This window comes from Diorhabda carinulata, chromosome X (assembly GCF_026250575.1).
Source record: "Diorhabda carinulata isolate Delta chromosome X, icDioCari1.1, whole genome shotgun sequence".
Taxonomy (NCBI): domain Eukaryota; kingdom Metazoa; phylum Arthropoda; class Insecta; order Coleoptera; family Chrysomelidae; genus Diorhabda; species Diorhabda carinulata.
Window position 1 is genome coordinate 30,168,430 of NC_079472.1, and position 15,777 is coordinate 30,184,206.

At 31.3% G+C, this 15,777-nt stretch overlaps 3 protein-coding genes across 3 annotated transcripts; all 3 read left to right on the top strand.

Moving 5' to 3' along the window:
• The first annotated feature begins 740 nt into the window (after positions 1 to 740).
• On the top strand, positions 741 to 1,751 carry LOC130900895 (26S proteasome non-ATPase regulatory subunit 9). Its single transcript, XM_057811832.1, has 2 exons — positions 741 to 879; positions 1,106 to 1,751. The coding sequence occupies exon 2, from the start codon at positions 1,109 to 1,111 to the stop codon at positions 1,706 to 1,708; it is 600 nt and encodes a 199-aa protein (XP_057667815.1). The 5' UTR covers positions 741 to 879; positions 1,106 to 1,108; the 3' UTR covers positions 1,709 to 1,751.
• A 984-nt stretch (positions 1,752 to 2,735) lies between these two features.
• Positions 2,736 to 10,868, top strand: LOC130900896 (structural maintenance of chromosomes protein 3). Its single transcript, XM_057811833.1, has 14 exons — positions 2,736 to 3,068; positions 3,122 to 3,236; positions 3,308 to 3,447; positions 3,507 to 3,665; positions 3,724 to 4,017; positions 4,873 to 5,558; positions 6,707 to 7,112; positions 7,941 to 8,112; positions 8,169 to 8,368; positions 8,441 to 8,932; positions 9,469 to 9,684; positions 9,759 to 9,895; positions 9,951 to 10,337; positions 10,545 to 10,868. The coding sequence occupies exons 1-14, from the start codon at positions 3,054 to 3,056 to the stop codon at positions 10,735 to 10,737; spliced, it is 3,612 nt and encodes a 1,203-aa protein (XP_057667816.1). The 5' UTR covers positions 2,736 to 3,053; the 3' UTR covers positions 10,738 to 10,868.
• A 720-nt stretch (positions 10,869 to 11,588) lies between these two features.
• On the top strand, positions 11,589 to 15,382 carry LOC130900897 (high mobility group protein 20A-like). Its single transcript, XM_057811834.1, has 4 exons — positions 11,589 to 11,819; positions 11,869 to 12,634; positions 14,643 to 14,934; positions 15,039 to 15,382. Exons 1-4 carry the CDS (start codon positions 11,704 to 11,706, stop codon positions 15,263 to 15,265), a joined length of 1,401 nt encoding a protein of 466 aa, XP_057667817.1. The 5' UTR covers positions 11,589 to 11,703; the 3' UTR covers positions 15,266 to 15,382.
• Positions 15,383 to 15,777: the final 395 nt, after the last annotated feature.

Genomic DNA, 15,777 nt, shown 5'->3' on the forward strand with positions numbered 1-15,777 from the left:
TCCAGTGACGTTTACTAACAAAGTTTGAAGAAATAAAAGATTTTTTAATATTTGAATATAATCTAATCGATAAATCTTTTCCGATACGTGATTTAGTTGTCGATATTATCCAAAAGAAACATACATTTTAGCTATTATACATTCGGAAAATAATAATTTGCTAAAAATACCGACCTTAGGAATATTAGTCGTAACGTATATTTCTGCTGTCATGTGTAATTGATTATTAAAACATAGTAGTCTATGTTTTAAGAATCGATTCGAATGTATATGATTAATAAAGTGACGTTTACAAATAAAATTTCTTTGCTTGTAGGATTACGAGTTTTTTTTGTTATTTAAATGTAATTTATATGCCGAATCTTCTTCGAGACGTAATTTAGGTGACGATTTTATCGAAAACATATATTCTTTAGACGATTTAAACTGTTGTACTCTCGGAAAATACATTAGAAAATGATAACTTTGTAAACATACCGAGATTAGGAATATTAGTCATAATACTGTCATTTGTAATACAAATGCATACGATTAAAGAATTATCGGAAAAGACTCCATGTTTCTACTTTATACGATATTTTGAAATATCTTAAGAGATCTTAAGATATTGTATATACTGAGAATCTATTTGTTTTAAAAAAATGTTGAAACATAAAATGATATATAATTATTTATCCTATTTAAGAAGAGAATTTAGTTGCTGTTGATGTACGATATCGTAGACCTAAAAGTAGTAAAAGCGAAGAAGAAATTTCTAGTTAACATGACATAACACAAATAGAAACTATAGACTTTTAATTTTGAGTTGAAGTTACAAGTTTAAAGAAATTGAGATTAACTATTTGAATTGAATTCAACCTATTAATATTATATTTAAAGGTGTGTATTGAATATTATAAATAAATAGCAAATATGATTTTTATTTTACGTCTCGAATTTTAAATAAATTGAAATGGCTCATTTTTTAAATTATTTAATTGATTAACAAAGTGATAGTGTTGTGATTCAGTGTTTGAAAATAATTTAAAAGAGGTAAGATTAGTCTTAAATGAGCCATTTCAATTGATACTTACCTATAAACGTGTAAAATTTTTCATTTTCTAAGAAAATGTCTCGAGAAGAAGTGAGACAACAGGTGCTGAATTTAATGAACGAAAAAGATAAAATAGAAAACGAGATAAAAGAATTGACAAATGTATTAATGCATAACGGGGTAGGTATGACAGAACCTCTGGTAGATGAAGAAGGATTTCCAAAAAATTCCATAAACATCCATCAAGTGAGACATGCTAGACACAGAATCATTTGTCTCCAAAACGATCACAAACACCTCATGAAGCAAATTGAAAACGGTTTGCAAGGATATTACAATGCGACATCTTCCGAATGTAATCAATCTGTTAGTATGGAAACAACACCTATAGAAATTGCCACTTACAAGACACCTTTCGCCAAAGTTACGTTTGTGAGTGATAATTCCCCTGCATATTACGCGGGGTTGAACGTCAACGACGAAATTGTGGAATTTGGGTCTGTGAATGTGAATAATTTTAAAAATATCAATGATATCGCCACAGTTGTACAACATTCAGAAGGGAATCCGTTGAATGTGAGAATTAAAAGGGGCGAAAGGTTTGTTAATGTGCAGTTGACACCGAAGAAGTGGATAGGAAGAGGATTGTTAGGCTGTAATATAATTTGTTTATAAATTTTTTGTTGTTCAAAATATATAAAATGATTAATTTAGCGCAGTAATTTGTTTTATTATCCAAAAAAGTACCCCAAAACCTTCAAAAAAATATTAAGCGAACGGGTTTAAAAGTTATAGCGTCATTTGAGGAAAATACACTGAGAAAACAATCTCAAATGACCACATTTAAAAAAACGTAACAAAAAATTCTTCGATTAGTGATTAGATAATCAAATGTATGGATTATCGAGTCAAAACAATATTTTAATGAATAATTAAGTATTCACTCGATTGTATTAATAAACTAATCAAGAATTAATAAAAAGGTATCACATTTTTAAAATTGAGGAAAATGTCCCTAATCGATATATCACAAAGAATAATCATATGCATGAGCGTAACTCGAATTTTGTGAAAATATCGACACTTTGCACCAATAAGAATTTCTTGCAAACTATGATATGTTCGGAAACTACCCAGATCACGTTCATTGTTGTTCGGAAACTATTAGAGTTAATCGGATCGTAGCAATATAAATTTGAATCCAGTTGGAACGATTATTAGAAGCCTTTAAATGATATTTTCACGCGATTTCCTGCTATGCACAGTTTTGGTAAGAGTACTTGCTTTCAACCAAGTATCGAAAAGAGCGTTCCGGAAACGTTTCACAAACGATCGGCTGGAATACGAAACAGAATCGTTCGTATAACGATAATTGCCTGATTTGACGCATAATCGTCACTGTACCAAGGATATATTTTTTATAGGCTGGACCATTATATGTATTACAAATATGGGTTGAACAAATCTACGATAAAATTCTTTCTGCTCTAGTAGATCGGTGGGTGAATGCGAACAGCTGAAGGGTTGTTTCATTTGTCTATGGTTTTTTATACATTAAAATTATTTATTCCCCTTAAAAGATAAAAGTAATAAAAATGAAAAACTCTTATAGACTGTGTTTTAAATTTGTAATTTCTATCGAAAGCAGAACAAGACCTTCGGAAACTATGTTAAATCTCGTTTTAGATGAGGATCAGCAATCAGCTGATCGGTGATCTTCCAGAACGCGGGTTAGCTTCCGAAAAATCCTATATTAAATAGAATGAAATAATCGTTATTAGTAGATTGCAAAATATATTAATATGATTCTAATATACATACTTTTTATATCGTATATCAAGAAAATGTAATTTTTTACAGATTGTATATAAATACTTTGTTTTATACGTGGATCAAGTTTGCCGCTAATTTTGACAGAAAATCGTTCGTCATTGGAAAGTTCGAAAATGGCGTTAATATAAACTATTGCTAAACAAACAAAATCACTTTTTTTGTTCTTTAAAGTAGTAATGATTTAACAATGCATATAAAACAAGTACGTATTTTTGATTTAATTTCCCAACAAATACTTATTACAATAAATTTCAGGTTATTATCCAGGGATTTAAAAGTTATAGGGACCAAACAGTAGTGGAACCTTTCGACAAAAGGCACAATGTAGTTGTAGGACGTAACGGTTCAGGAAAAAGTAACTTTTTCTACGGTAAGGTCAATAAAATTTATACATATTCGTGTTATATTATTTTCATTTTATTTCATTACATTTATTTTCAGCTATTCAATTTGTATTAAGTGACGAATATTCCCATCTTCGACCCGATCAAAGACAGGCTCTTCTCCATGAAGGTACAGGACCTCGAGTCGTATCAGCGTATGTAGAAATCATTTTTGATAACTCAGATTCCAGAGTTCCGGTAAGTTTTATTATATTTCAAGTATTTAGTTGGAAAATGTTTCTATTTTTATTTGATAGATTGAACATGAAGAAATATATTTAAGACGTGTAATTGGTGCTAAAAAAGATCAGTATTTTCTCAATAAAAAAGTGGTACCTAGAAGTGAAGTTATGAATCTATTAGAATCTGCAGGGTTTTCAAATTCTAATCCATATTATATTGTAAAACAAGGAAAAGTGAGTCGATATGAAAATAATTAGTTTAGTTTACGAAAATTAGGATTTTTTTATATAGATTAACCAAATGGCGACAGCTCCTGATGCCCATCGACTGAAGTTGTTGAGAGAAGTAGCAGGTACAAGGGTGTATGATGAAAGAAGGGATGAATCGATGGCTATTTTAAGGGAAACCGAGATAAAACTACAAAAAATCGAGGAATTTTTGCGTACGATCGAGGAGAGGTTGAGTACTTTGGAGGAGGAAAAGGAGGAATTAAAACAGTATCAACATTATGATAAAATACGTAGGGCTTTGGAGTATATAATACATGAGGTCGAGTTAAATGAAAATAAAAAGAAATTAGTGGAGGTAAGTGTTGTTTTCAGTATTAATAATTGGTAATTTTCTACTGTATATTATCTGTTTGTTTTTTGGTTATAAAAAATCGAAAAACTTTGTTTTTTGGTGAATTGATTGAAAAAATATGGCATTTCTCTTATTTGAAGATATCTTATTGTTTTATGACTTAATTTTATTATAAACTTACTATTTTGAATATACTTGTTCATAACTTTTTTTGAAAGCAACAAAACGAAGTTTATATATGTGTTTTTGTAAATCTACATTAAGAAAGAACATTTTGAAAAAAAAACCATGTTAAAATCACCTTAAAATCAACTTTTGTCTTTATACCTGCTTTAAATCTAAATTGTGATTCATTTGGGGGTCGTTTTAGTTTTTTGGGGGGGGGTTATTTTAACTTGTGAGACAATCTACAACCATAAAATCAACTTTTATCTTTAAACTAGCTTTAAATCTAAATTGTGATTCATTTGAGGGTCGTTTTAGCTTTTTTGGGGGGTCATTTTAGCTTGTGATGCAATCTACTTCCTTAAAATGAACTTTTCTCTTTATAGTTGCTTTAAATCTAAATTGTGATTTATTTGGGGGTCGTTTTAGCATTTTTGGGGGGTCATTTTAGTGTGTGCTCCATTCTACACCTTTATAATCAACTTTTGTCCTTATTCTTGTCTTAAATTTAAACTGTAGATTGTTTTAGAGTCGTTGTATCCTTTTTTTTTGGGGGGGGGGGCTTTCGTTTGAAAGGAAACTAATGAAAGTTTGAATCTTTTTCATAAAAACAAATAAAATTATTGAATTTTGACTTTGATTTTTGATGTACCAGAACCAAAAAAGAACAAGTAAAATTACCATTTGTTTCAGTTGGAGAAACAGCGGAACGAATCCGGTACAGAACAGGAAAAACTGGCGGCGAATTTGAAAAAAGCCCAAGACAATATAAAAACTTTATCAAAGAAGACGAAAGAAACGAAAAAAGAATTGGCGTCTTTAAAAGAAGAACGCGACATATTAATCAACGACAACCAGCATTTAATTAAAGAAAAAGCCAAATTAGATCTGACCATAAAGGATTTGTCGGAGGAAGTGCTGGGAGACAATAAATCAAAAGAAAGAGCCGAAAACGAATTATCCAGATTGAATAATTCGATCAGAGAAAAAGAAGCCGAACTGGAAAAGGTGAAACCTCAATATGAACAAATGAAAAAGCGAGAAGAAGAATGTTCAAGGGAATTAGCCCTCAAAGAACAAAAAAGGAAGGAATTGTATGCGAAACAAGGCAGAGGAAGTCAGTTTACCTCGAAGGATGATAGAGACAGATGGATACAGAACGAATTGAAATCCTTGAATAAACAATTGAAAGAAAAAAAAGATTATCGCGATAAATTAGAAGGGGAATTGAAAAAGGACGCCAATAAAACGGTGGAATTGACTAGAAAAATCGAAGAACAATCACAAGAATTAGAAAGACAGAAAAATTTCATAGACGAACACAATAAACAGTGTTATGAGTTGAAGAAAAATAAGGATCAATTTCAAGCTACCAGAAAGTGAGTATTTATTTTTTTTATTTTGTTAGTTAAGTCACTGAAGGTAAAAATTCGGAATTCAGCACTTCATTATTTTGATGTGCAAAATGGCGGACACGACAGATGACAGTTGACGTTGATATTCAAGATGGCGGACCCGATAGATGACAGTTGATATTGATATACAAAATGGCGGATACGACAGATTTTTAATCATTTCGTATCTCAAACTTCAATTTTACATCAACTTAACAACTTTCATCGATTATTATTTTCAATGAAGAAAAAAATTTTACGATTTTTTTTGCGATTTCAATTCTCACATACAATGTGTTAAATCATATTGGATCAGATAACATATCACTCAATAACTCGTGTGACTAATTAAGAAAAACACATTTCTTGCAAAAAAATGGATTTTATTCATAAACGTAATCACCATCAAAATCAATACAATAAATCCAACACTTCTTTAATTTCTCGAAGCTTTGCTTGTCGAAGTATTTGGCCTCAGTTTCAATTAAACCATCGTTACCATATACTTGTGAATCTGTACATTGCCTTGGTGAAACAGTGGCTTCTTCTTCGACATATGAGGTCATTTTTTTTCTTGATTTTTGCATTAAAACCATTTAACAACTCTATCTAGTATTGGTTATTGATTTTCTCTACCTTTTGGAGATAGTCAATGGACAATATTTCATGTGCATCCTAAAATACTGAAGCCATAACCTTCCCAGTTCAATGTTGTACCTTTGGAAGCTTCAGACGTGGTTTACCGGCTGCTGTCCACTCAGGTCATAATAATTTTGATTCCGGAGTGAAGTGATGGATTTATATATCATCCATTGTCATTTATTACGTGTAAACATAGCCGAGCACTGCACTGAATCATCAAAACGTTGTTTTGGACTTTTTTGATGTTTTCTGTAGTAACCTAATCTCAATTGGACGACCAGAACGTTCACCATCATCGGTGATTGTACGACCACGTTTAAATAACAAATGGCTGTTTCTGACTGATCGAAATTGTACACATAGTCTTTTGTTGGTACTTCATACGGAATCGACAATGGCAGAGCCATCTGTGCGCAAGTCACCCGATTTATTGAGCAATGTTATTGTTGTATTGTTCCGAGTATGTGTTTCGTGTACGAATTTGTTTCTAGCGAATTGTGGCGTAAAGAAAACAACGTCCAACAAAATTTGTCATCGTTGAAAGAAGAATTAGCGAAAGCCGATCAGAAATTGAGATCGATGGTCGGTAAACCGATATTGAACGGTCGCGATAGCGTCCGGAAAGTACTGGAAACTTTCGTTTCGAGAGGGGGACGCGAAGCGGAGTTCGCCAAACATTATCGAGGACCGGTTATCGAAAATTTCGATTGCGAAAAAAGTATTTACACATCGGTGGAGGTTACCGCCGGTAATAGATTGTTCCATCACGTCGTCGATACCGATGTGATCGGTACTCAAATATTGAAGGAGATGAATCGACAAAAGTTGCCGGGTGAAGTTAATTTCATGCCTTTGAATAGATTGAACGTCAGGGATCAGGATTATCCTAATGATTCGGTGAGTTCAGATCGAAAAAAATTAATGTATAAAAGAGAATGTGAAAAAAAATCTTGTTTTTTAGGGTTATATATTTTTTTACATGAATATCTATCGATTTGCTTCATAATTGGTGAAAAAGTTTCAAAAATGTCTCGATTTCTTTTTCAATTTGATTTGAATAAATTTTTCCTAACCTAAAATTTATTAGGAATATAGGTACAAAAAATGTTGTTTTTTAAGTTATAAAACTTTATTGTGAAATATCTCATTTCCATTTAAAAATACCCTTAATTTTTTTTTATTTTGTTTTTCCTATAAAAAATATAAAAAATAATTTGGAAATTGCTGAAAAAACAACTATTTGAAAACAAATTCCAATTCCAATTTTTTTTAAATATTTTGATTTTTTTCATTTTTCCTTTAGAGGAAAAGGTTAATTTCTCAAAAATTCAACGAAATTTTCTGTTTTTTCCGATGTTTAGGAATAAATTACGTTGAATCAAGACTTTATATTGAGAAGCGTTGTAAAACGTTGAAAAATATAAATGTTTACATAACCTCAAAATTTTTGATAATCCATGTTCAAATTCTAAAAAACTAAAATTTGAATCCCTCTACTCCATTATTACCAATCTTCAACCACTTTCCCCTAATTTATTACTACAATTTTATGCGATCAACCTCCTCAATGTTGAATTTAAAAAGAAAAGTTTTTTATCGTCTAAAATCATTTGAAATCGAAACATTTTTCAATTAATTGAATTACAAATGAATATTTTCATCCCCCTATTTCGTTTACAATTTAATTAAATAATAAAATAAATTAATTTTGGTAAAAATACGTAGGACGCTATACCGATGGTCTCAAAATTAAATTACGACCAAAAATTCGACAAAGCCATGCGCTACTTATTCGGCAAAACCCTAATTTGTCGTAACATGGAAGTAGCCACGAAATTAGCCCGTACAACAGGCTTAGATTGCATCACCCTCGAAGGCGATCAAGTATCATCGAGAGGTAACTTCCGAAACTAAACAACAATTCACTCCTAACCAAGTCTACCATAATTTAAGGTTCGTTGACGGGCGGTTTCTTCAACGCATCAAACAGCAGACTAGAAATGCAAAAAACCCGAAGCGAAACCATGGAACAGATCAAACAATGCGAACAAGAACTGAAAAATCTGAGGATGGAATTGGGCAAAACCGAAACGTCCATCAACGGAATAGTTTCCGAAATGCAGAAAACCGAAACGAAAAACAGCAAAGCGAAAGTAAAAAAAATTATATATATATATAAATTCGATCGGGGAATGAAAGAATGATATTTTTGTGAATTATTTTAGGGTATTTACGATAAAGTTAAAGCGGAGCTGAGATTGATGCGCGAGGAGTTGTCGAATATCGAACGATCCCGAGGTCACAAGGAACGCACCTTGGCACAAAGCAAATCCAGCTTGGAGGCGATGCAAACGACCAAAGAAGGTCTCGAATCGGAATTGCATCAGGAATTGTTGGCTCAACTTTCCGTGCACGATCAAGCCCAAGTCGATTCGTTGAACGATGATATACAGAAATTGCAAAAGGAGAACAAGGAGGCGTTCAGTACGAGGATGAGATTGGAAGCAGAAAAAAATAAATTGGAAAATTTGTTGACGAACAATTTGATTAGAAGAAGGGACGAAGTATTGCACGCCCTTCAAGAGATATCGTTGGAGGATAGGAAAAGGCAGTTGACTAATTGCAAAGCCGAATTGGAGGAGATAGATAAAAAAATCGATAAAATTAATGGGGAATTGACCATGGTGGAGAATAAAGTTAAAGATATGACCAAAAGGGTGAGTAACATAAGTAACTAACATAACCTTACTTAACCTCATACTAATCTAAAAATTTCTCACTTTTTATACCAACCTAACCTCACTTAACCTAATTGGTCACCTAACCTCGAATTAACTTGAAACTTTCTTACTTTTTACACCAACATAACCTCACTTAATCTAATTTGTTACCTAACTTCGAATTAATCTAAAAATTTCCTACTTTTTACACCAACATAACTTAACTTCGAATTAACCTAAAAATTTCTCACTTTTTAAATCAACTTAACCTCACTTAACCTAATGTGTCATCTAACCTCGAATTAATCTAAAAATTTCCTACTTTGACTCTTTTTGAAATGTTTTCGTTTATAATCTTTTTTGATTTGAAAAGGTTTATTGGTGGCAAAATTATAATAAAACAGGTATGTCAAGTCATTAGGATTTAGTCACTAAAGTTGATAACTTCAGTATGTATATCACCAACAGTTTTGAAAATTCTAACTTTTGATTTACCCAACAGTTTGTAACATTTTTTTATATTATTTGTGTAGTTGAAAACGGAACAGACCGAATTGGAGAACTGGAAGAAAAAAGAAAAAGACGCCCAAGATAGGATCGACGAGGACGCCAAACATTTAGAAAAGTTCGCTTCGAAACAGAACCTTCTGGAACAAAAAATCGCCGAATCCGTCGAAAAAATCAACCAACTCGGCGCTCTACCGCCCCAAGAGATGTATTCCAATTACGTGAAGATGTCTTCCAGATCCGTAAGCACAATAAGCACAAATTAAACCAACTTTTGTTGAGTATATTGGTTTTAATCAATTTGTTTTATTTTTAGCTATTTAAAGAACTGGAAAAGGCGAATAACAAACTCAAACAATTCAGTCACGTGAATAAGAAAGCTTTGGATCAGTTTATGAGTTTTTCCGATCAAAAGGAAAAACTCCAAAAGCGAAAAGAAGAATTAGACCGAGGGTGAGAAGACAATTAGAATAAATTTATTGTTGTTATAAATAAAATTCGATTTTAGAGATGAGAAAATCAAAGAGTTGATATCGATGTTGGAACAACGCAAAATGGAAGCGATACAATTCACGTTTAAACAGATATCGAAATATTTCACGGAAGTTTTCAAAAAATTGGTACCCGCAGGTCGAGCTAAGCTCGTTTTGAAAACCAGCGACCACGAAGAAGGCCACGAAATCGGTCCAGACGACAATAACGCCGATAATTTCATCGGTATCGGTATTAAAATATCCTTCACCGACGCCGACGTCGAAATGAAAGAGATGAATCAACTTTCCGGCGGTCAAAAATCCCTGGTAGCTTTGGCGTTGATCTTCGCCATCCAGAAATGCGATCCGGCGCCATTTTATCTATTCGACGAGATCGACCAAGCTTTAGATCCGACTTATAGGTTAGTTTATATTTGTTACATAAAACTTGGCGAGGTTAGAAGATGAATCGTCTTCCGGTATCAATATTTCTTCGGTTCGAATACATGTTAAGTACCCCATAGCTGGAAATAGGGGCAAGAAAACGTGTAAATTCCTCCCGGAGATACTCTCCGAGAGTTGTAGTCTTGCATTAGAAACTATATTTTTAATGATTTTTATTATTGTAGGAGATCGGTGGCTAATATGATTCACGAATTATCGAGCGAAGCTCAGTTTATCACCACGACGTTTAGACCTGAACTACTCGAACATGCCAATAAGTTCTATGGTGTTAAATTCCGTAATAAGGTTAGTCACGTGGAGTGCGTGAGCAGGGAGGTGGCGAGGGATTTCGTCGAGGACGATCAAACACATGCTTGAGTTAAATCCTTTCCGTTTATGTCTTGATTCGTTGTTTTTTTAAATTCAGTTTTTTGGAGTTACAAATACGTTCTTAGTTGTAATGTTTATTAAAATGTGTTTATTTTACGAATAAAGAAGTTTTTTAATTATTTGTTTATTTTTTTATTGGTCTGGTACTAAATTAATCGAGATTTAATCAAATTGTGAAGATTGGGAAAAATTTCGCGTTACCTTGTTATTAATTCTCGATTGGTTTCTGAATAAAATCGGATGAATATTCATTAAAATCCTGTTTTGATCGATGATCGATACATTCGATTTATCAAAGCGCTAGTCTAATCACGAATCGATAAATTTTCGTTACGATTTTTTATTTCTACAAATTTGTTTTGTAAGAAAGAGTTACCTTTTTAATAATTTTTGATTAGTACCCTAATAAGAGCAAAATACAATCGATTGTACAAAATGACAATGTCTGTTTTAAAATCGATTAATGGTATTTATCTCAATTTCAAAAATTTCGCGTTACCTTTTTATTGATTTTCGATTAGTTTCTTAATAGAATCAAATGAATACTTTATTATTCATTAAAATTATGTTTTGAACTGATACATTCGATTTATCTAATCACGAATCGATGAATCTTCGTTACGATTTTTTTTTAAGTCTATAAATTGGTTTTTATACGAAAAAGTGCTACCTTTCCAATAATTTTTAATTCCTGGAATTTTGTGAAAATACAGAGACGTTTTTACAAAAAATATAATAAAAAAGAAGAATTAGATTCTTGATCTGAGATTCGTACGGCTATAATATATATAATTAGAAATGTCATAGTTTCAATAAAAAAAAGAAGAAGATTATGACGTTTTATTTTTACATTTCGTTTTGTTGATGTTCATCATTTTTGTAACATGTGAAATTAACTTTAAGGAAAAGTAACATATTTTTTCTTAAAGAATCATATATATTATATGATTTAAAATGGAATCGTCTGATTTACAAATTAAAATCGAACCAGGATCAAATTCGGAAACCCAAGCAACAGATGAAGCTAATAATCTATTGAGAAATGGGATTTTAGTAGAAACGAGCAAAGGGTATACAATAATAAAATGACGTTTATTTCAATAACAAATTTATTTTCAGCCTAATTTGTATGTCGTTGAACGACGCCCTATCATTGGATTTAAATTTATCAGTAGACGATTTGCGTAACGTCGCTGCAAAATTGATTTCAGAGCAGAATGTAGTGACCCATCCGACGAAAACGTCTCATACGAATTTCAATTTTGATAGCGACGGATTTTCCAGCGAATGTAGCGATATTAGTACTACAACGTCAGGCTCCATCGCACAATCGAATTTCAAATCGCTCCCTCCCCTAATAACCGATCCTAATTTAAAATACGAAACTACCATAATGGTGAGTAAACCGAATTTGGAATCTAATGAAAAACCTGCCGATATCAAAATTGAATTGATCCCAAAAAGTGAAACTGAAAACGTGGTCGTTCCTATTAAAATGTCTATAGATATAACTAAACCAAAGAAAGGTAGAGGAGGATGGCCAAAAGGGAGGAAAAGGAAACCAGAGCTTCTTAATCTACCCCCAAAAGCCCCCGCGACGGGGTACACTTTGTACCTCAATGAACAAAGGAAACTATTCAAGGATAGCAGCTTGGCATTTCACGAAATTACGAAAATTATGGGTAATAAATGGTCGAGTTTAACTTTGGAAGAAAAAAAACCGTATTTGGAAAAAGCTGAAGAAGATAAAAAGAGGTACAGAGAGGAATTGAAACAATATAGACAATCTGATGCTTATAGGACTTATTTGACCAAAAAGAGAAAAAAAAGACTGCAGAATAATGTGCTATCGGAAAGTGACATGGATGCAACGGATGATTTTGATGTAAGTAGATATTACAGTAAAATAACTTTGAATTAAACTGGAATTATGAATTGAATGTCTACTAATGTAAATTAAGAAGTAAAAAAATGGTTGAAAAGGGAAAAAAAATTACGAATTTATTATATTTACTACTAGATCTGAAAAATGTATTTAATCCCAGTAGTACAAGTCACATAATGCTAAATCTAGAGATTGGGATGGATGTTTGATATATTTTCTGGTTTTTCATGTATTTTTTTGTATATTTCAGTTTTTTAAGTGTTTTTACTGTTCTTGGATTAAAAAATGGGTCAAAATTTTGTATTTCCTTTTATGATTTAAAAGCACATTCCTTTTCTAATTTTCTTTCTATAGCAACAATATTGTATATAATTTCTTACTAGGTCTTTTTATGGCCTTTTTTGTTTCTGGGAAGAAAAAACATTCAGAAATAAACTTTCCTTCTTTGAATCCCACAAAAATGACTGTTTTTCCCGAATTTTCCTTCTACAGCCATAATATTGTCTATTTTATTTTTTACTCAATCTTTTTATGGTTCCAGTCAATTCTAGGGAATAAAAATGGTCAGAAATGAATTTTTCTTTTTTGAATCACACCAAAATGACCATTTTTACCCTGATTCTCTTTCTACAGCGATAATATCTTCTATAACATTTTTTACTAGGTCTTGTTATGTCTCGTCTATGTCTTGTTAAAAACTTTTTTTTCATTTAATCCAACGAAAATAACTGTTTACCCAGTCTTCTGATAGTACCAGTTGGCTTTAGAAAAGAAAAATAATCAAACATTCCTCCAAAGGATTATGTTTTTGTTCAGATTTTCTTCCTACGATAATTTTATCTATTCTATTTCATGTAATAGGGCTTTCTTTAGTTCTATTTGATTTTTGGGAACGAAAATAACTGTGTTGATTTTGTATAAGAAAAGTGGTCAAAAACCGTCATTTTCTCTTTCGAATCTCACAAAAATATATAAAATATTGTGTTTTTCATGTCTTATTAGATTGTGTTTTAATTTTTCTTTGTTTCTATGAAAGAAAAATAGCGAAAAACGTTTTTTTTTCATCTTAGAATCCCACGAAAATGACTTTCTACCCAAATCTTTTTTCTATAGTAAAAATATCATCTGTCATATTTTTTATTGGGTCTTCCTTTGGTTCTTGTCGAATCTAGACAAGATAAATGGTCAAACATCCTCACTTTCTTCTTTTAATACAACAAAAATTACTGTTCTTGTCCAGATCAACTCGCCACAGCAACATTAATGTCTATTCCCTTTAATACCAGCTTTTTTTTGTGTCTCGGGAAGAAATATTGTTAAAAATTGTCTTTTCTTTTACGAATCTCACAAAAATGGTCATTTTTTATTAAATTTTCTCTCTTCAAAGAAAATATTAATTTCTTTTCTAACTAGGTCCTGTTTTGGTTCCAGTTGATTTTAGGGAAAACAAATGATCAACATCTCTCAGTTTCTTTTTTGAATTTAACAAATCTTATTTCTATAGCGACAATTCTTATGATTCATTTTGATTCTAAGCAAGAAAAATTTCTTTGTAAAGTGACAATTCCATATCTTACTAGGTCTTTTCAATTCTTTTTGTTTTTCAGGAAGAAAAATAATCAAAAACGTTTATTCTTTCCACGAAACCCACATAAAAAGTTGTTATAATAAAAAAATTTCATACTAAAGGAAAAATATCAATTTCATATTGAATTTTTTTATTATCCATCCATTTTCCAATTTAAAAAATGGTCAAAAACCTTTTTTTTATATAAAAATAGGAATTTTGTACCTAAATTTCCTTTCTATACCCACAACATCATCCATTCTATTATCTACTAGTCCCTTTTACGACCCTTTTTGTTTCCATTATTTGTAACAACACAAAAAACCAAATGCAACTCCTCAGAAATTACAGGGTGAAGTAAAACTAATTTGACATCTCCAATCCGTTGACAACCTTGTTCAAATTCCCCTACTTTAATATCTGTTATTCTTCTTCTGATAGGAAGAAGATAACGAAGAATTATACTGTCGCACCTGCGATCAATGGTTTCATAATTTACATAATAAGAGGGAACATTTACAAGGGAAACAGCATTTGCAATCCGTAGCAGGTGATATTACTAGGGAATTGTGTTCAGACACCGAAGCCATAGGTACCACTAGTACTTTCAGCACTTCCTTAGACGAATCAAGCTTAGATGGTATGCCTAGCATCAGAGTGTCTACTAGTAATGGAGCGTCCAACTCAGTAACCGTCAGTGATGCTATGGCAAATTTAACGGCAGTAGTTAGCAGTAAGTAGATTAAACTATTATATTTCCCCTATTTTTGAACGTTTGATTGTGCTTAAAAAATGAATGTACTGGGATTAATTTATTTTTTGTTTTTTTTTTGGAAGAAAGGGAAACGGAAATGAAGATAATGTTGAATCGACAGCGGGAATTTGCTTCACAACAACAGGCTTTGTACAATCAACTTCATCAGTTAACGGAAAGACATAAAAAATTACAAAAAGATCTATTGTTGTTGAAAGAAAAGGAAAAAGAGACTGAGAGTCGTGTTTTTAATTTGTGGCAAGTCCCCAGTTGGTTTATAATTTCTAATGATTCTATTACTGACACTTAAATTTGATTTATTTGGTTACATCAAAAGAAACGATGAAATTACCATTATTAAATTGACCCTGTATATATAGAATTATTGTTAAGAAATGTACGTTTATATGGATATATATATATATATATATATATATATATATATATATATATATATATATATATATATATATATAGTTAATTTTTTTTAAGTAAATTATATGATTATTTTATTAAATGAACGTTGTTTGTTTTAAGAATAAAACAAAATTTTCTTTTGGGTCGAAAATTTTTGTAAAATCTCTTTGATTTTCCAGATTATTATACCCATCACCCGAAAAGTTCCATTTTATTGATTTAATAAAAAATTTGCTTACAGTATATGCTATATTTTGTGAAAATGGTACATTTGAACTACTGTTATTTTAATTAAGGATTTTGTGGACCAAATTTTTTTGAGTTTTTAAAAAGAAAATGTGGAATATTTATGAGATTTATGGTTATTATATATTATTTTTTTGATTTTCTTTGCAAAATAAGTAA

Coding starts and splice junctions, on each gene's coding strand:
- LOC130900895 (XM_057811832.1), top strand. CDS start 1,109: ATGTCTCGAGAAGAAGTGAGACAACAGGTGCTGAATTTAATGAACGAA.
- LOC130900896 (XM_057811833.1), top strand. Junction 5,559..6,706: donor CAATTTCAAGCTACCAGAAA/GTGAGTATTTAT, acceptor ATTTGTTTCTAG/CGAATTGTGGCGTAAAGAAA. Junction 8,369..8,440: donor CGAAAAACAGCAAAGCGAAA/GTAAAAAAAATT, acceptor GAATTATTTTAG/GGTATTTACGATAAAGTTAA.
- LOC130900897 (XM_057811834.1), top strand. CDS start 11,704: ATGGAATCGTCTGATTTACAAATTAAAATCGAACCAGGATCAAATTCG. Junction 11,820..11,868: donor TTAGTAGAAACGAGCAAAGG/GTATACAATAAT, acceptor ATTTATTTTCAG/CCTAATTTGTATGTCGTTGA. Junction 12,635..14,642: donor ATGCAACGGATGATTTTGAT/GTAAGTAGATAT, acceptor TTCTTCTGATAG/GAAGAAGATAACGAAGAATT.